The sequence below is a fragment of the Alexandromys fortis genome, unplaced genomic scaffold (assembly GCF_014885135.2).
Source record: "Alexandromys fortis isolate MF-2015 unplaced genomic scaffold, M_Fortis_MF-2015_v1.1 scaffold_28, whole genome shotgun sequence".
NCBI classification, from domain to species: domain Eukaryota; kingdom Metazoa; phylum Chordata; class Mammalia; order Rodentia; family Cricetidae; genus Alexandromys; species Alexandromys fortis.
This window is the reverse complement of record NW_026067901.1, coordinates 10,578,517-10,603,151: the sequence shown is the minus strand read 5'-3', so window position 1 is coordinate 10,603,151 and position 24,635 is coordinate 10,578,517. Positions and strand designations below refer to the sequence as shown.

Here is a 24,635-nt window from a genome sequence, read left to right as displayed (position 1 = left end):
CCCGCTGGCCCTGCGGGTCCTGCGCGCCCAGGGCCCAGGCTGTGGGTATGCTGGGCCGTCTCTGTCGCCATCCAGAGGCTCGGCTGGGGCGCGGCGTCCCCTCTGCTCGCCTCCCTCGCCAGTCCCGGGCCAGTGCGGGGCCCCGTCACACCGGGCACGCGCTCAGGCGCGCCCCTCGCACTGATGACGGGGCGCGCCGAGCTGGGGCGCGCAGCGACGCCCAGAGCCGCGGGCTGGCGTCCCCGGGCGGGCGAGCACGGGCGCGGGCGGCGCGGGCGCGGGCGCGGCGCGGGCGGCGCGGGGCGCAGTGGGCCGGGGCCCGGGCGCGGCGGCGGCGGTAAAGGAGCACGGCGACGAGGAGAAGGAAGACGAGGAGGAGATGGCACACGCGGGGCCCGCACGTGGAGGCCGGCACGGGGGCGCGGGCAGGGCCGGCTGCTGAGACGCGCTGCTGCCCCCCGCGCGGGCACCGCGGCTTCAATGGCGCCATCGCCCAGGACCAGCAGCCGGCAAGATGCGACCGCCCTGCCCAGCATGTCCTCAACTTTTTGGGCGTTCATGATCCTGGCCAGCCTGCTCATCGCTTACTGCAGTGAGTACCGTGCACCGAGGCCCCACTCGGGCCTCGGGTCCCCGGGCCGGCCCCTGCCCCGGCGGGGCGCCCCGCGTCGGTGCAGAGTTGCGAGTGCGTGGCGCGCGGTCCCGGGTCTTGGCCGCTTCTCCACTGGCCCGCGAGGGCTGGGTGCAGGAGGCTGGCTCCGGGTTTCAGGCACTTCGCTGCCGGGCGCATCAGCCCGAGCGTGCTTCCGCGGACTCGCCAGCAGGGCCGGCGTCAGGCCCAGGCCAGCACGGCGCGTCCCTGCGCGGGGGTGCCCACTGCCCGCCGTGCGGTCGCCACTCTGGCCCAGGCTGGCGACCGAGCGGAACTGCGCGCGCTGAGCTTCCCGCCGGCGACACTCCCTCCGGGGACTTGTGGGGACGCAGCAGCCTAGCCCAAGCGGGACTCCTCAGGCAGGAGCGCGGCTTGGGTGCCAACGCGTGGCGGAGCTTCTTGCCTTTCTGAGAAGCGGGCTCGCCAGATGCTTTCTGTAAAAGGAGAAGTAAGGGGACGGATGCCACTGGAGGGGAGGGTCCGCTACCGCTGCGAGGGTGGTTTGTTGGAATGAATTGGCGACCCAGTGGGTCTGACAAGGGCTGCGGAGGGAGGTGCGGGCTGGTCGTTGCCTGGCACGGGGCTCTGAAGCTTGGCTGGGCTGGGAGCAGGACGGTGAGTGGTGGTAGGTCGCATTTGGGAAACGATTATCTGAGCCCTGTATGTACAGACTTGGGGCTGATGTAGGGTGGGGAGGCATTGTCCTGTCTGGTGCCTAGTGTCTGGTGCCTGTTGGTAACTGGTGGGGTGGGTGGAGGTTGGTTAGCGTCCCGGGCACAGGCTTCATCGGGGACGGGAGCATGCCTGGTTACTGGCTCCTGCCTTCCCGTCTCGGTGGGAAGGAAGAACTAGTGCCAGGGAACACCTGTCATGGAAAATTGCCACAGGCGGAGGGGGTGGGGGTTGATGAGAAAATATGGATTCTTTACAAAATTAAAATAAAATTAAAGGCCATCACCAAGCGATTCCTCCTACTTCCCCCCGGTCATGACCAGAACCTCGGGTCTCCTAGCTTTCAATTCCAGCTCGTCCTGTCTCTGAAATGGGATTGCAGTAGCCTCGGAGACTCAAGTTATGGCTAAATTTGTCGCCAGAGTCCTGGGACAACTCTGCCTTGGGAATAGCTCAACCCCCAGCATGAAGGCGTCTTGAGGGAAATTCGATTAGGCCAAGAGCAGGAATTGTCCCAGTTGTTTCAAGCCGTCTGTGTCCCCCCAGTGTTGCTGTGGCACCTTCCACTGAGGTTCAACAAGCAAGAGGCTTACTGCTGGCAGTGTTCTAACCTGGTTGCCCTAGCTGCCCTAGGAAAGGAGTACCATGGTGTGAGCCACCAGAGAGTGCCCACTGCTTAGCCTTCTACAGCCTGCTGGCTGCTTTCAGGGGCTTCCCAGATACCTCTGAGCCTTGATTCCTTAGTGATACAGGAGGAGTTAAAGACAGGTAAACTCCAGAGCTGGACAGGGGCTGCCAGATAACACTTCTGGTGCTATCCCAGGGGTGGCACATTCAGGTGTGTATGTGTGTGTGTGTGTGTGTGTGTGTGTGTGTGTGTGTTGGGGGAGGAGGCATGGGGGTAGCTGAAATCGGGAGCTGGCAGTACTTCCTGGGTAGGTTCTGGTAACAGTATCCTTGGGTTAGCATGAGAGCCCAGAGCTACAGACTGGGTCAATAGAGGCAGTTCTGCACATGGGAAAAGGACAGAAATCCACTAGTGACCTCATCACTCGGCACTTCAGGGTACCACCAAGCTGTACCTCGTATCCACTCCCAGCCTCTGTCCCTTGTATTCTAGACCCAACGTGAATCAAAATTTACCCTTACCTCTTCATCTTGTCGGCTTGCCCCTTGATTTGACTGGAGGGAAGGAGCCTCATAGATGCAGAGAAAGGACAGGGCCTGCTGTACATGTCTCTGTCTTTATTTCTCTGTTTTTATTTCTTAGCTAGCAGGGCAATTGTTAAGAATCTTATCCAGACGAACAGAAGTCCTCAGCAGCCACATTTTGCGGGCTGTTGCCATCTCCACATAATGGAATAATTGACAATGAGCTAACGTTTTTTTAGACACACCCCATTACACCAGAAATGCAGTTGGAGAAATTAAAACATTGCTCTAAAATACAAAATAACATCGTAATAATTTATAGCTGAGAACTGCAATCCTGGGGGGAAAGAATATTTCGTTTTTCTTAGAATCGATAATGCATAGGAAATGATAATTGAATAGTTCCCATGATTTCCAGCCTCTCGTTCATCATATCTGGGTTGAAGGATAGTTAGCATCCTTGTGTGCAAGATGTTTCCGTAAAGGATTTTTTTTTACCCTAACCATCTTTTTGCTACAGAGCAGATACATTTGGGAAGCCAGTGTCCATCTTTTGGGGCTCAGGGATGTTGCCTATAGTGTGTATATTTCTCTGTTACACACATGGTGCTCACTTCCTGGCACTAATCGGAGGAAACTGGATTATTTCCTGGCCTGGTTTCTGTTGGGGGATTCAACTGCTCTTGCCCATTGGATGTCCTTTGCTATGTGCTTGAGATTCATATTAAGGAGGTGGGCTCCACCCTCTGGCTAGAGAAAGACCTGCAGTCCACCAATTAGGATGGTTGCTATGGTGACTCAGCCTTGTCATTTTCAGGGATTGGGGAAGAATTGCCAGGAAAAGCAGAGAGAGAGAGAGAAAGAGAGAGAGAGAGAGAGAGAGAGTAGGAGAGGAAAGGAGAGGAGAGGAGAGGAGAGAGAGACAGAGAGACAGAGAACAGGGCCCCTATGAGGCTGTTTTTTTTTTTTTTTAAATGGGTGCTCTATTTCGTGTGTGCTAAAAATGTTACTTACAAGGTCCACTTCATAAACAAGCACTCAGCGTGTTTACCAAGGGCTCCCGGTAAAGTTAGATGTTGTGAGAAGGGAAAAAATGCTTTATTCTGGGCTTGGGAAACTCCTCAGACTGTGGCTTAGAAGGGGCTGAAATGTTTGAATTGCTCCAGCTTGTGGAGCAGGAAGGTCGGCTGGCCAGACGCCGTTGTTGAATGAAGAAGTACGAAGGGCTGGTGTACTGTGTGCCGGGCTCACAGCTAAGCGTTCTTCTTTCCACACTGGCTTGCGGTCTATTGGAGATAATAACAGCTAGGAGTATGGAGAAAATGATGAGACTTGTGGCACCCGAGTCTGGACTTGGATTCTTGCGAGCCATGTTCAGTTCCAGGATAAAGGAAACTGCTCTAGCGTAGATGGCAAGTTCCGCCTTCAGAGCCGCGTGCTGGACAGACGCTCCCGAACGGCCTCGTTTCAGAGGACTGGGGAGTCCTGTGCAGGAGAGGCATTGGGGCTGCCTGCTTAGCATACATTTATTTTTTTTTCAAATAAATCCTGCTAAAATTGAATTGTGCCGTTCAGTTAAATCTCATGGCCGCAGCTGCACATAGAAGAAATTGCAAACAAGTTTTGAATTGTTTTTAATCCATTAGAATACTAACCGAGCGTAGGCACTTTGCTGGTCCCCAACATGCATTTCCTCTACAAATACAATTTGTGGCCTATTTAGTGGCGATGACAATGTGCTGTAGTCCTGCTGATCAAATGTGTTTTCTAAAGTTCTCAAAGAGGTAAAATTGAAAATACCAGAGGCTTCAGAGAAATGATGTCTTTTAGGAGTCAGTTGGGGGGTCTCTCTCTCTCTCTCTCTCTCTCTCTCTCTCTCTCTCTCTCTCTCTCTCTTTGATGAATGTCTGGCTTGAAATATGCTGTTTCTTTCAGCCACATAATATAATGGTAAACGGCTTTTCCTGACTGCGTTTAGAGCCCAGGGAGAAGGAAGCAGAGGCATTTTGTCTTCTCTGAGGGTTTTCTGTTTATAGACCTGCAAGAGGCAACTTGGATTTGACTATCCATCTCCTTTTCAGAGCCAGAGCTGCTCCTGGACAGAGGGTCTGGACCACCCCTGCCCTTCCCCCAACCTCTCCTTAGGGCCGCTTACACCAATGTCTACTGCCTGCTTTACACTTTCACACTGGGCTGGCTTCTTTCTCCCATCAGCTGTGAGTTATCTGGACCTCAGTGAGGTCAGAGGCAACGGGAGCCAGGAGAGAGCTTGACAACGGGAACCAGACAGAAGAGAGCTTGACTAGACAACACTCCTCCCTGTTAAATTCCCAACCCTGGCCCTGCCTCTACACTCAGGGCATAAAATATGTAGATCAACTTTGGTGGTGTGAAAGTACTTTCAGATGACTTTATAGACGCAATTATGGGGAAATGTTACGATAATGGCACAGTAGACGAGGGGAGAAAAAGCAAAACATTAAAATCCCCATTTCTTTATATAGCTCAGCAGCTGCCTCATTTTTGCTTTAAAACTTGGCGTGCTGGAGTTAATGACCTCTACAGAGTGCAACCTGTCACCTAGGGCTTTGCTGATGCCCCGCCCCTGAGATCACCCAGGGCTAGCATCTAGGCATGGCTGACAAGATTTCTCAGGTGCTTCTAATGTGTGTTGCTGCTACTGGCTCAAGGCCTGTGAGGGGCTGGAACAGGACCCACTGAGGCTCCTCCTTCCTTCTTAAAGGCTCACTTGCCTTTACCAGAACCTCTGAACTGCCCCAGGGATTTCTGTGAGCTGGGGTTTCTATGCAGGCCACTGGCATTCCCTGAATGTCACTGACCCCACTGCTCCAGAGTGCACCAACTAAATAAAGCAGCAGCTGGTGGGAGCTGTCCTGGAGCTGAACTATGGGGCAGGGCGCAGACTTAGCATTGGCAGGGAGTCTCAGTGACTTCCTGGCCCTCTGTCGTGCAATGAGCTTGGTGAAGGACTGAAGAGTGCTTTGTAATACCCACTTCTTAAAATTGGTGGCAGAGAAAAGGGGGCACCCCCTGTACCTATAAGGAGGTAAGTGGGGCTCCTTTGGGATCTTACCCTCTCACATCCTGGGAAGGCAAGTCCCAGCTTGGCAGACTCTGCCGTTAAGGATGGTGAATGGCGGGAAGGACTCCCGTGTCACTTTGTGGTTGGTCTCCCCTTTGCAAAGACCTGTCCCTGGACTCACCTTCCAGGCTTCACAAGGGGGGCCAGAGTGGTGGGTCAAGCTGGAGGCAGAGCCTCTGGCCTGTGCGTTTGGTGTGTGCTGGGGCGCTTCAGCCCTGTGCCAGGCTGTGGAGCAAGGAGTAGACGAGATGACTGCTGTCCTAGCGCTGACATTACTATTGGAAGGAAGGCAGTCGACACAGAGGAAAGACTGGAGAGAGCTGGCAGAGGCCATCTGTGTTCTGCACTCTCTATAGCCCTTGAACTGTCTCTCCTCACCGTCCACCCAGCACTGGGCATAGAGGTGCTGTCCCATCCACCTTGTGGTTAGCCAGTGGCCCCTCACAGCCTGCCTGCTTATTAGGCCTTTGTTTGCCAAGTGAGAGACAGAAAGGGTTATGACAAGCAGATGGGGCAATCCAGCCCTCGGGGTCCCTGATATCAAGAGAATTGTCACAAGGAATAGGCCGTCCAGATTGAAGAACCAGTTGATCGTGGCTCTGGGGTGCTGTAATCTGAATGCATATGAAACAAAACACAGAATGCTCAGCCTATACTCCTGATGAGGAAGGAGAATATGATTCCAGGTTCAAGGTCAACCCAGACAACTTGTGGAGATCCTGACTCAGAATAAAAAAGGTAAAGAGGTCTAGGGGTTCACGTTTCGGTGGGGGAGTGTTTGCTTAGCATGCACAAGGCCCCGATTTCTGTCTCTCCATTGCAGAGAAAAGCCCCAAACCACAAAGAAGCCAACCCCTAGGTAGGCTTTCACAAGCTGCTTGTGTTTGTCTTTCTTGCTGTGGAAGACAGACAGACAGACAGACACATACACACATACAGAGAGAGAGAGAGAGAGAGAGAGAGAGAGAGAGAGAGAGAGAGCGCCACCCACTGCTATTCTCCCTGTCTCACCCTGGAGACTGAGTCTGCTTGCTAAGTTTGTCTGAGTCTGTCTGCATCCGTTGGGATCTAGGGATGCAGAGATCCAGGATGTGAGTTGCTGGTCTACCTGATTATGGGTCTCGGCTCCTTCACAGCTGGCCATGTCTATCAACTCACTATGGGCCTAGAGCTCCCCATCAAGCGGTCCCATTCATAGGAAGCTTTGCCTGTTAGTTCTTGAGGCTGTGTCCCTCTCCGCTCCCCAGTTTCTCCAAACAGCTCTTCCTCCTTTATGCTTGGGGTCAACCTTCCTCAATGTAGAAAGAATAAACAGTATTTTTCCTGGAACACTGCAGGTGCTCACTGCCTTCTGCCTATGTTCACAGTGATGGAAAATTCCAGAAAAGGTGGCGTAACAGCTGGTAACCTGGAGGGAAGTGATTGAAATTGCTGGATGGTCCTGGGTCAGCATCAGCTGTTTGTTATCTTTCTATGACTGGGAAGGGCCGAGAGGACTGGGTGACAGTGTTGATAAGTGATGTCTCTGTAGAGAATGGAATTTGGCTGCAGGACTAGGGGTGATGCTGAAATGCAGCAATGGGACTTGGGGACAGGGGTGGACATGGCAAGTCTGGAGACTGAAAACAGGCCCTGGCTGGAGCAGAGAGCCATTTCCTTCTGCAAAGAGACTAAGCCATTCAGATCCCTGAAGACCCTCGGTTCTGCGTTCTGACAGGTTTATTGAAAAGAAAGCAAACAATGGCATTCCTGACCTGTGCTCACTCTTTTAAAAAGTGTGCCTGGGAGTAGAGGGGGCTTCTCAGGGTGCTGGAACAGAAGGCTCTCCACCCTCGGGTGAGTTTTTCGTTTGCTTCACTCTCAATCATCATTTTCTTGACTTCTCTTCTCTTTGCTCCTTTCTAACTCTGGGCCAGTTTCTCATGGGTCCCATAGGTACCTGGACCATCTCAGTGCACTGGAGGACATGAACAGTACCCCCTCCATACACACATACACACATACACACACACACACACATACACATACACACACACACACTCACACTGCCAGAGTCCCCTTTCCCAGTTGTGATGACCAAAGCTGGCCCCAGCCACTTACTTGCCCCTTAGAGACTGAACTGGATGCTCTTGAGTTTCCTGCCCGTGGGTCCCCAGTGGACAAGAATGTGGAGGCATCTCTCAGCTTGGAGAATTGAGACTTTGGGCTTCTGGACTAGTGACAAGGGGGTGAGGTTTGCATCCCTTCTGAGCTGCATAGCCTGTCGGTGATCCGAGGATGTCCCACTGCAAGGACCCAGTCGGGCTTCCCCCTGCCCAGAAGGCGTGTGTGGGCTTTGTGGATGCTGTGAGGCCTCTTGCTGGCTGCCGGTACTGTTGGAACCACTTCCTGCGGCAGGGAAGGTGTCTCCACAAGTTCCCACAGCTGCTGTTTTCCAGAGCTGGGACCAGCGCGTTTTGAAGGTGGCTTGCAGCCTCCTCTTCAAGGCTTCATTTTCTGTGTCTATCACACATGAAGCCGTAGTGCTGATGGAGACGAAGCCATTTAGCGGCAGTCAAACATCCTGGGTCCAGCGTAGCAGCAGAGGCGCCCATCAGCCCCTTTTCATCCACCCACTTTCTTAATTATGCTCGTCTCTCTCAGAGGAGGCAGCCCAGTTCCCGCGTGTGATTTCAGTGTTCTGAGGGTGTCGAGAGCCCTTCCTTCCCTCTGTGGGAAGTTCTGCTCCTGCTTGCGGCGGCTTGGCTGCTTCGTTTTAGTGTCTGGGAAGCTGTGGCCTGAAATTGTACATTGTGGGGGTGGAGAGGATGTGTGGTTCTGTTCCAGTCTGCCCCTTCTCTAGGCCTTGGTCACTCTGCCCCGGTTAAGTGCAGGCTCCCTCAGACGCTCTGCGGGGACTCGGTCCCATTTATGCCTGAGTGTCTTCTCTCTGCCAGTATGCTCTTTTCTTATGGGCACTTGGCTTGGGATTTTTGTGTTTCTGTATCTCAAAGATAAACACGACCCTTTCTGGTTTCTTATTATACGTAGGATGGCCACGAGTGCCCCATGGGAGAACTGTGATGTGTGTTCTGGTGTGGCGGTCAGTAGTGAGCATGCGCATGCACACACACACTCACTCACAGTTACCCTTATCCCCCATATCATTGGACGGAATTGCCCATCCTGGCTCTCCCTCCTTGATAGTGTGTATTAAACAAAATCTGTCCTTTGGGTCTCTAACCTCAGGAGCCTTTGAAGACCCCAGGTTGATAGAACAAGAGGGGACAAAGGCTAGACTGTTCTTATAGACCCCTCAAGGTTCATTCATTAATGTGTCCTTCACCCAGTAAGGCAAGGAACTGTAAGTGTGGCCCAAACAAATGTGACAATGAGAGCCAGTGAGGAGATGGTAGAGATAGACCCCTGGGGCTCTTGACCCTTGGCACTAGGCCTTCCATGGTCAGTGTCACTTCCTGCTACTTGTGTGCCTTTTGTGCATGTCACAGTCCAGGCAAGAGTCTACCTCTCTTCTTTGGGTCCTGGTTCGCCTGCTTGGAATGGATGGTGATCACTGACCGCCAGAGCTCGGGTTTAACATGTGTGGATTGGAGATGTCTCACTTGGGCCTATGGAGTCTGTGTTGGCTGCCTCAAAATAAATCTGGAAGGCCACAGCATGCAGCCACAAGCCCCCTTGTACTCTGACATTCTCCCTTGTCATTGACTAACATGAGGCTATAGTGACAACTGCTTACTTTTGGCTTTAACCATGTAACCTATGGGGATGTACCTGCCATTCCCTCAGTGAAACTGGCGCATTTCCCAATAAACATCTATCTCTGCTGTGTTTCGGTTTGATGATCCAAATGAACGCAGGAGGACATGGTAGGTGTCTGGACCCTGGGCATACGCTGATTGCCAAGGTTGTTGCTGAGGTGGGTAAGCCTGGAGAACTGGTGGTGGCTGGCTGGATTATGAGCTCTGTGCCTGCAAGATTGGGACATGAGTCATAGAGCTCTCAGCTGGTTCCTATCTACCCTTCGCTACCTCTTTGACAGCAGTATATAATGACATACCTCAGAACCTACCTAGGGGCTTCCTTGTGCCCCCAGAGATGTGGGAAGCCAGGAGAAGCCTGAGCCTGTATGTACAGGCTGAGGTGTGTCTGGTGCCTGAAGCATTTGCAGTGAGAAGAATTGCTCGGGTGAGAGATGCTTAAGTTCATACTGGGGATAGACCAGAAAATCAGGCTCGTTGTTACCTTGTTAAAAGATGGCTCTTTCCTTCAGTGGCACTGTCCCCTGTCGCCTGCACTTGGCTATTACCTTACCCCAGGTCAGCCAACCTATTGTCTCAGAACAACTGACCCACACCCTGCACTCATCTTGTCCACTATTCAACCCTGCAGAGGCCTAAGACAGGTGTGGCTACAGCTCCTGCCTGAGCTGCTGCCCCTCCCTGTTCAGCCCCTCTTCCCTGTGGCCACAGAACTCACTAGCGTTTGGCTCCTTAGAGAGTCTTGGTTGAACTGAAGAAAGTCTTCTGTTCTGGGCACAGCCAGTCTTCACTCTCAGAGGTGCTCAGGTCTGGCCCCTGCCTGTGAGGGCAAATGCAAGGTCTGTGTTGTGTGGCACAGGGTTCCCAGTGCACCTTTCTGCCCTTCAGCTCTCTGTTCTGTGGGAGATAGGAGGACAGCCATGTCTGCTACTCTCAGGAAGCTCCCGTTTCCAGGCAGCTTAACCCCCAGCACGGGCTTTAGTGTGGAGAGAGAGGGCGTTAAAGGTGGAGGGGCTTCCAGGGTGAGCTGGCCTCACAGTCTTGTCTCTGCCACTGAATCTCTTAGAAACACAGTGTGTGTGTGGTGGGAGGTGATTTCCTGCTAGCCCCTCTCTGAGGCCTCCATTGGACTCAGGGCGAGGCTGTGGATGGGCTGTGCTGACTGCCTATTAGAAATGGAGATAAACAATGTTGACGGTGCCTCTGGCCTCTATCTGGAAGCTCCCACAAGTTCCAGAACATCTGATGAAGTGGGTGATGGGAACTAAGTTCATCGAGGAGCCCAGAAGGGATTACTTTCTCTATTGTCAGAGACCCCCCCCCCCTCTGTGGTGTGTTTGTGTGTGTGCACGCCAGAGAAGGGTGGAATATTTCCTGATTCTTTCCGTTCACCTTCCAGGCATCCCAGCCACCATGCCTGGTTCCTACACACCATACCCCAGCTGGCTAGATGGCTTCAGAGGGATTTCTCAAGAAACAGAATAGAAGTGATACAGTTGTAGGTTCTAGGGTCTGGGGACTTTGGGAGATCCTGTTAATTTCACCAAATGCCATATCTTTTAGATCTTGAGCTTCAAGTAGGAGGGACCATTAACCTTCTTAGGCCTCTCCTCGTCTCATCACTGACAGCCATGACCCAAGATCTCTCTTCCGAAGGTTAGGAAGGCCCACGCCTCTGTTTTGTCCACCAATTTCTTTATTCATATCAGAAGCCACTGGGTAGCAGGACAACAGAAGGAATTTTTTTTCCTGGCCTGGTTGACCTGAGAACAGATTTTAAAACCCTGTCAATGTCCTCGACTGCTATGAAATGTCCAGGCTGAGCCAGAGAGCAATAGATGTGGCTTGTCTTGTTTCTGCCGTGCATTTAATTATGTTGAACACCCAAGCGAGCCAGTTTACAGGAACCACGGAGCCTGGAGCCTGAACCTGGGTGGCTCATTTTAGGGAATATTGGAGCGGTCTTTGGAGGTCTCTAGAGGCTCCTCCCTGTGCTAGTTTTTAGCAGATAAAATGCTAAAAGCTCCAAGGAATTCTTAAATGCTGTGTGGCCTCGTGCTAGTGGCCTTCCAGCCAGAAAGATACTTTTACCCTGGTTGGAATTGCTCCTCTCCTGTAGCATTTTGCTACGTGATGGCATATCCTAAATAAAGTGAAATGGGTTTATTATTAATTGGTGCTAATTTATTTTTCTCGGCTCCGGTGCTCCAGTGGCTGAAAGAGCCAGGCAGAGTCATCTGTAGCCTGCTGCAGAGCTGCTCGCACCCTTTCTGCCGTTTTCCTCGCGGGCTCATTGCTGGGAAGGAGCCGCTGCCCCGGTGTAGGGAGATGAGTAGGAGGTGCCTCCTGGGTCCCACCGATCTTCCCCATCTTTGAGGGTCATGGGGCACTGGGCCTGGGCAAAACTCTCAGCTTCTCTGGGACTGATAACGTGTAGAATTCTAACCTTGGTGAGACACCTTTGGGTCTGAAACTCCACGTGAAGCTAAGTGTTTGGAAACTCGTGTGATAGACTCTGAAGACAGATGTTGTCCCCCTGGGAACCTGAGGGACCCACTGGAACTGGGTCTTAATGGGTGACTTGGCTGCTGGAGCTGTTGTAGATAGTGACCTTGGAGAAGTGTGTGAAGGCCAGGGCTTGGAGTCCTAAGCTCCCCCGACTAAGAAAAACTCTTAAGAAGTGAGTCCACATACTGAGGCTTTGGAATTGGTGTAACCGGCAGGCTCAATGCCGCTAGCATTTTTCCTGTTTCGAAACAACTACTGTCCCATTGAGAGGTGGAGTTTCTCTGAGGAGACCACAGTTTCGTCTGAATCCATGCTTTTCCTGAGCATAGCAACATACTTCTCTTGCTTGCCTCCCCCCACCCCGATGTTCCAGAATGGAGCAGAAGCCATTTGTAAAGTCACTCTGAAAGCCTCCGACTCTTCAGTGAGCATCAGGGCATCCACAGGGCTGTCATCACAGTGACGCCGAACAAATCCCAATCACCCACCTCTCCTCAGGTGGCCATGTGGTTTCTCTGGAATTCAGAAGTAGCCAGGATGCTATGGGAAATGAGAGCATGTCGGTGTCAGGTAACCTTGAGTACATGGGAGGGACAATGGCTCTGGAGGACAAATCCAGGACTGGCTGATCCTATGCTGGGCAAAATCATAGTGCAGGTGGAAGGAACCAGCCTGCCCATGCCTTCTCTACTCTTTGCATGCGAAATGTATGTTATAACTAAACAAACATGAATTAAGCACACAAAAAATCCTGAACTTTCTGATAAAGGACCCTCAAGGTGCCTGTCAGTATTCAACTGTTTTTGGGAAATGTGACTCACGGTTTCCCTGTCTCACCTGCCACCAGTTCCACACCGGTTGGGGAAACTGGATTTGCTTTCTGCAGTGTCCTTACCTGGATTCCTGCCTGGCTTGTTTGTACATGGGAATCTCTGTTAACTGTGCACTGCCACCTTGAAGTCTGAGGACCTATGGGGAAGACTCTCCAAAAATCTTAAGCTAGTACCCACACTCTGAGGCTGTGTGTACCTGCTCCTTACTTAACACCAAAGCAGTAGCAAGTACCCGTGCAAGATCCTTCACCAGGAGCTCACAGAGATCATTGGTTTGTGGAATACTTCTTGGAAGAAGTGGCAGCTGCCACCTGATGGTGGAGCGTGAGGTGGGGTTTGAGAAGTGGATAGGGTCAATAGAGAAGTCCGTTTCCCTCTGATGAAGGACAGGAGTGTGACAAAGACCTTGAGAGAAGGGCAGCTTGGCTAGTGTGGTGTGATGTGGGGCTTGGGGGCCTCTGAGCTCACCTTGCCTAAGCAGAAATCCCTGAGAAGCCCTAGCTCCCCAGGAAGACTTAGAGTCCCTTCGATCCTTTCTGTGCCCTTCTTTTCTCGTTATAAAATATTTGTTAGCTGTAGACGGTGTGGGATGTTCCACAGTGTTCTTCATGTTCAGAAAAGCCAGACCCTCCCCCCCCACAGTGTGGTGTGCCAGTGCTGGGTGATGGCTGATTGGCTGTGTCCCCTCTGGTGGGCCAATAGCCATGTGACTCAGCAAGAAACATTGGCACTGGTTAGCTGACAGGTACTTGCAGTTCCTGAGAGAAAGCCTGTTGTAGATGGTCCACCCATTTGCTGCTGCATCTTCCAGAAGGCATTGTTGGGCCTTTTGAAGTCTCAGGACACACTTCGCCTCTAATGCCATGTGTTGGACCAAAGAGTACTGTCTGACGACATGGCCATGCGCAAGGCATGTCAGCGGGTTGAGCCAGCTTCACTGCCTTGGCACTATCTTAATCCCCAGGGAGCCACCCATCCTCACCAGAATCCTTTGTTTTCAGCAAGCACATGCGTTTTAAATTCCTTATTGCAAACAGATGGTACCAGCCACTGTATGTATTTCGCTGCAGTGACCCTCCCAGTGGGAGGCCAGACTCATGAATCTACTTTCCACACACGGAGAAGCAGAGGGTCATCGAGAAACACCGTGGTGCCCTTTTACCTCCATGTTCAGAGCTCTCACCTCCAGATCAGGCTACGTAGTGTGAACTGCTTCCTGCCCGTGGAGAGCTGGGTGCTCACTACTCTTGGTTGCTTCACTGAGCTATTTGACGCTCTACAAAAGATACCCCATTTTCTTCTATGGTTCTTGGCGCTAGGTGGGCTGTGAAGAACGCCACATCACATCTCTGTGTTTAGTAGGGTAGAGAGCCAGGCCCACCTGGGATAGGGCAGGCACTAGGGCAGGTGTGCTGTTCAGAAGAAGCCATATTTGGGGCAGGGTGGAGAAGGAGGTGGGAGGTGACTAGCCATTTGGGTGGAACAGGCTAGATCCTGACTTTGGAAAGATAATGGGATACCAATCTGGCTTTTCCAGAAAGTTCTCTGTTGTCCCTTTTTGGGGCTAGTTCAGGGCTAAGGAGACTTTGAAAAGCATTCAAATGTAGAGGCATTAGCCAGGGCCCTTGTCTTTTTAAGAGGGAGCTACTTCTGCAGTAGGCTTCTGGAAGTAGCCGCCTTCCACCTGTGTGTTCCCCCGCCAGGCATGGATGGACTCTTGGGCATGTTATGGCCTCAGAACCCTAACTTCTAATGATGCTATGAACGCTGTGTCCTGGGCTGTGGCTCTCCAGAGGGGGGTGATTTTTTCTTGGTAGTGCCATGGGCCGGTGACCCTCAGAGTGGACCGGGAGTGCTGCCATAGTGAATCGTATTGACTTTAGTAAAACTGGGTGGCATCAGGAGAAAGATGTGTCAACATGGGCAGAGATCCTTTACTCTTCCACACCTCCCCGACTCCCGGACACCAGGGATTTGAAGGAAGCTGTCTGGCATAGTAGGACTCCTCTTTCTCAGGGCTTGGCTTTTGGGGGGCCAGGCTTAAGCTCTAGCCTTATCTGCAGTGGCCATGAGCTGTGTGAGAGGGCTTTCCCACAAGCCTCGGGGTCCTCACTATAAGTCCGTATGTTCATCCTGAACCTCCAATGTAGAGATGATTGTGTATTGTCTCTGGAGCCCTGACAATGGGCCCCAGGCCACATTCATGCTCTTAGTCTCAGTTCCTCGCTCCCAAGCTGCCGTTGCTTGCACTCAGAGCCTTAGGTGGTTGGGAAGGCCATCCTGTCATTATAGACAAGGAAACTGAGGCTGGAGAGGTAGGTGCCTCTTAGATTCAGCTGGGCCTTAAGCGAGGACCTGGCCAGATATCAGGGATGCCTCTCTTAGAGACTCCTGAGTTCATAGCTCATAGCCTGAACTGGAAGTGGGAGCCAAGGTGCCCAGGAGAGGGGAGATGGAGCCTACAGTACTGAGAGCAAGAAGATGGGCAACTGGAGGCTGTGCAGTCCCCTGGCATTCCAGGGGTCAGTGGGTCAAGGTTGGTGAATCCCAGAACCTATCTCCCGTTTCCTACCCTGTTAAGCTGTTGCCTCAGCAGTGGCTCTACCATTGTTCTGTGTAAGTTCAGGAACCATTGCTTCTAGAAATGATGTTGTTTCTGGTGATTATAGCCTTAGGACGTCAGTGGAAAGCATCATGGAAACCCAGCCCTGGATTACAGTGGTACATTCTAGAGTGGAGACTGCAAGACCTGGGAATCTGCAAAGATACAGACTGTCCCCACGAGTGTTCCTCGTAAAGTGAGGCAGGAAGACCCTTACTCCTGGAAGCTAGCCTGGACTCCCCACCTCATCACTAAGTCCTCCGGCTGCAGGAGCAGCTAGAGAAGAGCTGGTGATGCTGAGAGATGCCCCGGAGATGTCAGACTGTGTGTGGCTAGAGATTGGCAGCTGTCCTTCCAACATCCAAAGCACTTAAGCTCCAAGAAAGTATTGCTCCTCCCTCCTCCTCTGGTGTGGTGCTCCCAGGAGTTTCTGGCCTTTGTCAATGTTTTATATTAAAGAGAAGTCTGTCTGGTGATACCGAGTAGTGTCCAGGTTGGCCCAAACCAGGACTGTTGTGTGGCCGTATGTGTTGACAAGTCCTAACCTGGATGACTCTAGGGCTTGTGGTATATGTTGTCACCAAACTACAACCTACCACTCACCCACACCTCAGCCCTTGGTGCTCACACACCAGCGTCTGGGTCCCTGCGCCAGGCAGAAAGTCCAGCCTGACCTGGCACACCACAGGCCTGCCTTTGGTGGCCCGACCCTATTTTATTTGTCTCCTGGCACATGACATTGGGAAAACCTCCGCTTCCCAGGAAGGAATGTGCAACAGCCACTGTCACCTCTCTTCCCCACTTCTTGTCTTCCCCACTGGAGCCTGAATTGAGGCCACCATGTTAGTTTTGCATTGCGGTGACAAAAGGCAGGACATTCCTTTCAGCGCATGGCTTCAATGATCTCCAGGCCCATGACCTTTGTCCCTCGAGGCAGAGCCATATATGCCATAGCCAGAAGTGTGTCGGAAGCTTCCTGTGTCGTGGAGGACAGGAAGCAGAGAGACAGAGGAAGAGATGAGGGATCAGGTGTAATCTTCACAGGCATGTTCCTGGTGACCTACTTCCTTAATCACCCCAAAATTCCATCATGTAATGACCCTATCTCAGAAACGATCCACTGATTAGCCCAGTCATCTCAGGATCCAATCACGTCTCAAATCCCACCACCTGGTTACCATGCCCCCAGCACACGAGCCTGTGGGGACATTGAATATTTTAACCTCAGCATGTACCCCCACACCCCCAGCCTGAATGCTATATTACAGGGTGTGACGCCTCACAGAGCAGAGGGGGAATTTATGAGAGCAAGGTTGTTCTGGTAAACTCAGGTCTCTATAGCTAAGGGGCACCTGACAGTTACAGGTATTGAATGGTCTCGGAGAGAGAGAGCAGCACTCATGAGCATCCCTACATTGGTGGCCAAGCCCTGGATCCCAGGACACAGAGAAGCTGGGAGGGCTTCAGGGAGGTGATGCCTAGGAAGGAAGCTAGGACTCGGGCTGTGATTTGGAGAAAGTGGCCCCCACAAACTGTATGTCCTGTGTCTCTGTGTTTGTGAAGCCCATCTGCAGATCATCTGGCAGACCCAAGCAGCAAGGTGATGGGAGCCTGTTGAGGTGCCCCGGGGGAGGGCTGCCTCGCTGTGGGTGATGTATGTTGAGGAATCCCTATCCCTCTTGTGTCTTGGCCACACTACAGTATAGAATAATGCCCTTCACTCTGCTTACAGACAAGCAGTCATTTCCAGGGGACTTTTAAGTAGAATTAAAGGCTAATAAAATCTGAAACTAAGAATCTCTGGGTGCAGACTGGCAGGGAGACCAGAAGGTAGACCAGGGGCCAGCCTGTGCTCACTCTTGCTGCAGGGCCAGTGCAGCATCTCTCAGCAAGCACGGTCTCCTAACACAGTGCTATTCGTACACAGGGGACTTCTGAGAGAGGGAGCAGTTTGGGGCCTGGGTCTCCTCAGGGCCAGCATCCACCTAGCAACGTGCTTGCAGAGTGAGACTATGTCCCGTTGGTTCAGGTTGTATTTTCAGTGACAGGGATGGCTTTGCTTCTGGGCAGCATCCAATGCCAGCTATAAGAATTGGGAAATTGTGGGATCGAGAGGGTGTAACACACTCGTTCCTCCTTCAGCATGGCCACTGTGAACTTCCTGAGACTGTGGTTCACTCTGGTGCAGGCTGCATCCCTGAGTTGGTATGACTTGTGTCTGCTGTGTGCACTGGTAGCCCGGCCTTGGGTCGGGTGCACAAAGAGTGACCCATGTATTGCTTGTTCCCTGGAGGCTCCCATATGCTCTGAATGTGGCCCTTCAGTAACGCTGATGACTTTTAGAGAACTCTGGGCTGTCTTATGTGTTGGGAGCAGAGTGTCTGCTAAGATGAAGCTGGAGCTGTCTGTTGGGAATCAGTACAATGACCTCAGCTTGAGTGAGATTTCTCAGTTGCCTAAGAGGACAAGGAGAAAAGAGAAGGACTGGGCTCCTTTCCGGTTCTTAGAGCCTTTCATGCATTTCTGTGAGACGGTCCCGTGTGTGTGTTTTCTCTTTGTCTCTCTAGGATGGTCACTCCCTATCCTGAGGCCAGTTGCTGTGTGGTACAGGGAGAGGAGGCAGGGCATGGCAATCTAGTGCTGGCTCACTAACTGCCCCCATCCCCCTGTGCAAATGGACGAAATGCGCACATGCTCCCCCGAAATTCCACACTGAGAAATTTTCATCTCAATTAATGTAACAATAAGTTTCTGCAGGCTGCGGCAGTGGGCACTGGAAAATGAAATGACACCTTCTTGGCACCTCACGTTGGTGAGTAGGCCAACTGATTATTTTTATATTACAATCCCCAGGCATTGTCAAATTGATTAATAAATTCTCCAAAGAGCCGTTAACTCTTAATAAATTTAATTTTGGTATTGGGGGGTGACTTTGTTATGACCTTTGAGTCTTGACACCCTGTGTGGGCATCAGCATGGGTTTCCTGTCCTGTGGACTGGCCATAGGCTCTCCTCCAGACTTGTCTAAATGCAGGGAGAGTTTTCATTAGCTGTGTTCCAGTAGACATGGTCTTAGGTGTCCTGAGGGGACATTGGGTGTCCCTTGCAGTTTTCTTTGAGAGCTGCTGTGTTGAGTTCTTTGGAAGGCAAAGCAGAAAAGGAAATGTTCACTGGTCACATGACTTTGCAATTCTGTCCACATGTAATGGTCTTTACATGACTCATAGTGTCCCAGAGTATTAAAGTCACAGTCCCAGGACTGTCGTTTGGGGCTGACCCTTTTGTGGCAGTCAGTAGTCCATGTCTAATCTCAAAACTGCAAGGCTTCTGCTTTTATTATCATTTGATGATAAAACCATCATGGCCCAATTTTGGCTGAACCACAGACCTCCCTTTTAGGCCAAACTCTGTTAGTGACCTTTCTGCAGAATTAGGTGGCCATCATGCAACTGTGACACAGGCAGGTCCCAGCAAGGATCAGTAAATAGATCCCTATCCGGAGTCTTTGTTGCCCTGCCCTCTTGGCCACACCCACTCAGTCAATCACCTGGACTCTCAGCCCAGGGTTCCTCACTCCTTCTACCTGTCCCATCCTCCCTCCGGCTCACCTCTGTTCCACCCTGGTTTTCCTTTCCTCCTGGACTCTCTCAAGGTCACTGCTGACCTTTCAATAGCCAATTCCAAGGCCTCTCTGTAGGGCCTCACCCCTTCCAGACATAGGGCTTGCTTCTCTTACTGTGTCCCTGAACCAGGCCAGTACTCCATGGATGCAGACCCATGGCACTTCCTGAATGTCCTACCAGCAGCAACTGAGACCACCTTGCCTTCTGATTCTGTGGGAGCTTCTTCCCTGGAGGACTGGGAGATTGACCTTGGAACCAGCACAGAAACAGGATACTCTACTGCAAGCCCCTCAGGCGTCTCTGTGGATGACAGAATGTGTAGGGCAGTGGTCATGTAAATCCCAGTAGGGGAGAGGACATCTGGAGCCACACTTCTGACAGAAATTGTCATTTCAACCCGATGGGTGACTTTGTGGGCTCCCTATCTGAACTCCAACCAGGGCCATCTGATCATCCCTCTGTCTTTGTGGACAGGTGTTCCTCCTCCATGCGGGCTCAGCATACAGGTTCCACCCTGCCAGGTCAGAGGGGAACCAAGTTGGCTATCCTCTGGGCCTCGACTTCCCCTGTGCCATTGCCCAGCAGCATTGCCACCCAGCCACTCCCAGCCTTGACTTCTTATCCGTCAGGAGAAAGAAACGCAGTGACATAGGGCTTCCCAGTCCGCTTTCTGATTGGCCCCACAACGTTCCTGCCGTTAACTTTATGGCGCACTACCCAAGGCCTAATTAAACCAGATGGCGGTGAAACCCAAGTAGAAGCACAGAGCCACTTTTACATTTAAGTTGATCAAAATTACTCAGAATGGCATATGCTGGTGGAGATTGAGAATTTTTTAACTACATATTAACGGCCTCGCTTAATACTCTCCTGCAGAGCTCAGTATAGCCAGGGCCCATGGCACCATACACTTCACATTGTCCCATCCCTGTCACCCAGCAGCGTGGTCATGGTGTAATTTAAGCAAGTGGGATGTTCTCCACATACATCCTCAGAGCATCCTGGGACATGACTGCTGAGTAGAATGGGAACATGCACCCCTCTAACTCCTGTCAGTGCTGGGGATGCCACCAAAAAGGCCATATCCCTGATGATGGGACACTGTGACTTTGAGGAGTGAAGCCCATTGACTTCAAGCCTTTGCAGTGCTTTGCTGAGGTCAGGGGCTAGGGACTGCGACTGTGCTGAAGCTCACCGTGTCTCCCGTGTCAGATGGAGGACTTCCTGTGAGTTGATTGCTGGGCCTACGTTGGAATTTACCTTCTAGGTAAAGTTTGTCTCCCAGCCTGGGGAAGTGTGGTTGCCTGTCTAGGCCTGGTCAACCCAGAAGATAGCCCCCCACTCCCGACACTTACAGAGAGATCCCACTGCTCCTATAACCTCACTGGGTTGGGTTTATTTGAGATGAATTTCTCCTAGTGCAACTCACTACGGCCACGTGCTTTCTAGAGGCATTTGGTCTAGACATTCCCTGTGTGACCATGGCTTGTAACAAGTCCTCAAATGTCCTCCTTACCCCCCAAAAGAAAACTGTGCTGTGAGATGGTCACCCTTCTGTCCCTCTACCCTAGAAACCCCAGGGGTCGCAAGTGTTATGAGAGAGACCCCCCCTAGATCTGGCATGTGGGACTCTACCAAATGCCCCCCATCTATAGCTGGGAAACTAGCTAGTCTCTGACTGGTATCTATCTATATGTGTGGGGCTGGGGGTTACTCTACTCTCAGGCAAAAGGCTCCCAAGGTGGCCTCATCTTCCAGACCTGCAGTTCTTTCCGAGATAGGCTTTATGGCTGGTTGACAGGTGTCTGTGTCCGTGTTGTTTATACCAGTAGGTGCCCAGGGGAGGCAGGAACTTTAGATCTCAGGCTGCAGAGAGGTGTGCTATGGTATGCTGCCTGTGGTGGGTGTTAATGGAAGCAGCTTATTCAACTCCTTCTAGGCCCTCTGCTCTGCCCTTCCCCCCTCCCAGACTTCTGAGCCCTCTGAGACCCATAGCGTGAATCTGGATCTGAGAGGATGTCCCAGAAGCCAACTCAGGCTGGGCCCAGGCCTAGAGCATGCTCAGTGCTGACTAGGAAGCTTGTGTCTGCTCTCTCCAGCACACACACACACACACACACACACACACACACACACACACACACCTGCGACCACTGGCTTGGTGCTGTGAGCTATCACAGGTTTTGAACTGTGTCCCAGGAAGAAAGCAAGCCTATACTCAGAGAGCTTCAGAACGTAGTCCAATTTCTGCTGTCTTGTCCTGCTGCTGACTCCCTGTCCCCATGTCCAGAGTCTACGATGAAGCCAGATGGTTATTTCCAGGGCCAGACTCTCTGCTTGGGTGCCCGAGAGGCCTACTGTCTCCCCTATCCCTTCCTTCTGTGTGTTCCTCCCCCTGCTGTCCTCCCGGGCAAGCGAGATGGGGGTGAATGCTGGCAAAGGCCTGCCCTGTTTTCCAGTCCAGTGACACTGGCATGTGACAGTACGGGGCAGTCCCATGAAAAGCCCCTTTGTCTCCTCTCACTAATTAAGAAATAGCAGCAGGCCTCAAGGGAGCCGGGCCCCGAGTCCTCTCTGGATGCCAGCTCTGGTCCTAGGGCTAAGCAGCACAACCAGTTATAGACTTCACGGAAGACCCCAGCTCCAGCTCACACCCTCTTGATGTTCAGTGCATCCTGAGTAGGTCTATAAGATATTTTGATTCTTCGGGGGGAGGGGGAGTCATGGAGTGAAATAATGTTGGGGACCATCAGAAAATTTGCCACCCAGGACAGACCTGTGCTCTTCCTTAGCTGTCACTGAGCCTGGGTCTCAGTCCACATATCTAAACAGGGAGCAGTAGCCTCTGGGCCTCACTGTGATGGGATAGAAAGCTAGGCAGAGAGCTGTCAGCATTGGACCCAGGACCTGTGGATGCTTAGCCACAACTTTCCCATCTGGCAAGTCATCTCTTAGAGAATGGGGTATGGTGTCCTCGCATTTTCTTTTGTGTATCAGGTTCTATATACATCCCAGAGAAAAAAGCCATGACTCACAGTGGACCTCATATGTTCCTCCATGGCTGGATACAACCCCAACCTGTATCACAGACATAGCTGTCTCTCCTAGAGCTGGGCTCAGGCTTGGTGGAGCTCCTGATGGAAAACTAGGTCCTCCAGTAGAAAAGGAACGTCTCAGGGACATGATGACATTAAGCAGGCCTCTGGCCTCTGGTTGAGTTTCCCACACTTGGAAGGAGACAGCCATGCTGGGACAGGCAGATGTTGTTTGTCTCCCACTCTTTACCCTCCAGAAATCTGGGCACACCCACTAGTAGGACAGACAGGAGAGCAGACCTTTCGCAGTGTGATAGGGTGCTGGTTCCCACCAACACATATCCCTGCAGAGGGAGGTCCTGTGGTCCACAGGGCAGGCCAACCACTCTACCCGCCCCTTCTGGACCCCGTGCCGGCAGCAGCCTCCAGTAGCTGACCCCAAGCAGGGAGCCATAGGGAAGTTTAAATTTGAAAATTAACATGGAATCAAAAGAGACAGAGTAATTTTTCATTCTGCTTGAGAGGTTATTTGCTTTCTCAACCGATGCTTAGTATACTGATACATGATGTCAAAAGGTAAATGATTTTAAACCAGATTCAATTTAAATTTCATTACATATTTGTAAGAGATAGGGGCTCCAAGAATCCCTCGCCTTCTTCTTGAGCATCTTTCACTTTTAATAACTCCGGTGCCTAATACCCTAATCTATTTATTACACAACCATGAAGAGGGGCCCGCTCCTAGGGAGCTGACTTCACATGCCTCTGAGAAGGCCTTGTCTCTGAGGTGACCCCAGTACTGGGGGTCGGGAACTCTCCTGCCGGCGAGCCCATCACCTCACTGGTCATTGTGATGCACGTGTCACTCCAGGTGAATAGGGAGACATCTTCCACAAAAGCAGACTCGGGTGTGATGCCTTCACCAAAGCAGACTGGAGCTTGTGAGGTGGCTCAGTGGAAAGAGTGTGCCTCTGAGCCTGGCGACCCGAGTTCAGTCCCTGGATCCCACATAACAGAGGGAAAGAAAAGACTTTAGTGTGTTAACCTTTGAACTCTTTGCGTGTGCCGTGGCTTATGCACGCACACAGCACACTTAACAAAGACAGAAGAAGTCAAAACATGTAAATTAAAACAAACAAAGCAGAAAGTTTGGGGCACGGTGCCCTGTGCCCTGCTATGGCAGGGACCAAGAGAGGACATTGGGAAAGGCTCGTGTGATGGCTCACAGTACGAGGCAAGATGGAGAGCTGAGAAGCTGTGCTTGAGACAATGGCATGTGAAAGAGCATCTTTAGGGGCAGAGTAGGGGACTGTCTGATTGGCCGTGGAGGGAAGAGCAAGCTGATGGTAGGTGGACGTTAGAGAGGGCACCTGAGGATCAGAGACAAGCAGGGAGCCTGGGAGAGGTCAAGGGTGGATTTCAAGCAGGTAGTTTTCCCTCCTATTTCCAGAATGTGCCAATACACTTCCTGTCGCTCCTGGCGTTAGGTCTGGACATATTCCACCAACAAGGCTCAGTATTGTCCTCAGATTGTGGCATCTAACCATCCCTCTGGCTGGGAGTGGGAAGGACCTAGAACTAGGCCTGGGTGGAGACAGTGGAGTGCCATTCCCCAGAAATGTTTGTCTGTGTGGAGCTACATGCATGAGTGCATGGGTGGAAATTTCTTTCGAAATTGATTGCTGGGCACATCTTCCCAGTTGAGCCCCAAGAGTGCAGCATCCAGGCACCGGAAGAGCTACAGAGTTTCCTCTGCCTTCTCCCTGCTCCTGCCTCTGGTTTTACTTTCCCAGCAGGGTGTTGCTTTTACATGCATATCTGGGCACTTTTAACAAACAAAGCCGGCACCCTTGGGGAATCCTCTCTGATTCTGGGCTTTTTTTCTTCCTCAAAGAGTGAGGAAAGGAAGGTTCCAGATCACAGCCCGGAGAACCTTGGGTTCGGTAGGCGCACTCTTGCCAGGCCTAGAGCAGGCTTCTTCTCTGACTTTTAGCTCTCCTTTATGCCTGCCTCCTCTCCTTCTCTCCCGCTCCCCGCAATGTTGATGATCTTGTTTGTTCCCGGTGCCACACGGAAAAAGCACAAGATAATCACCCCGACATTAGTCATCATTAAGCTGGTGATAAAAACAACACAAAACAAAAAAATCTTAAGCACTCTTTCCAGGATGGGCGTTGTGTCTGCAATGAATGGTGTTTATTACGAATGTGGGTTTGAGGTATCCATCACGGCCAGAGGCACCCAGACGAAGGAGGCGTGCTGCAAACAGACCTATCTATTAGGTGCTCAGCATGACTATGTGGGGCTCGGTAGCCACATGTATTGGCCCAGTTGTTGGGTTTGTTGTTACAACATTATATTCGTTGAGGGGGTAGGGAGAAGCGAGACTGGACTCTGTCGAGGCAGAGTCGCCTTGTAGCTCTTCCTGGACGATTCCTGGGCAGGGTTGTACTCTGCTAGACCCTCTTTGTGCCAGTTCAAGGCTCTCGGTTGAGCTTTTGAGTTAGTCCTGGTTACCTGCCTCTCCAGGAGCAGGAAGGAACCATTTGCATAGGAAGCTGAATGCCTTTTTTTTTTATTATTTTTTTTTTTATTTCTGAAGCCCTAGGGCTCCTGAAACAAGGTTCTGCGTTCACCCAGGAGCCTCCTTCCAGGAACACCGCACACCTTAGGTCTTGACTCGGTTACCCCTGACTT

General features: G+C 51.8%; 1 protein-coding gene across 1 annotated transcript in view; it reads left to right on the top strand.

Moving 5' to 3' along the window:
- Window positions 1-277: 277 nt before the first annotated feature.
- Window positions 278-24,635, top strand: part of Tafa5 (TAFA chemokine like family member 5) — a 198,300-nt gene continuing 173,942 nt past the window's right edge. Inside the window, exon 1 of the mRNA XM_050130675.1 lies at window positions 278-592. Coding sequence (XP_049986632.1) covers window positions 481-592 — 112 coding nt within the window. The 5' untranslated portion in view covers window positions 278-480. The remainder of the gene's footprint in view (window positions 593-24,635) is intronic.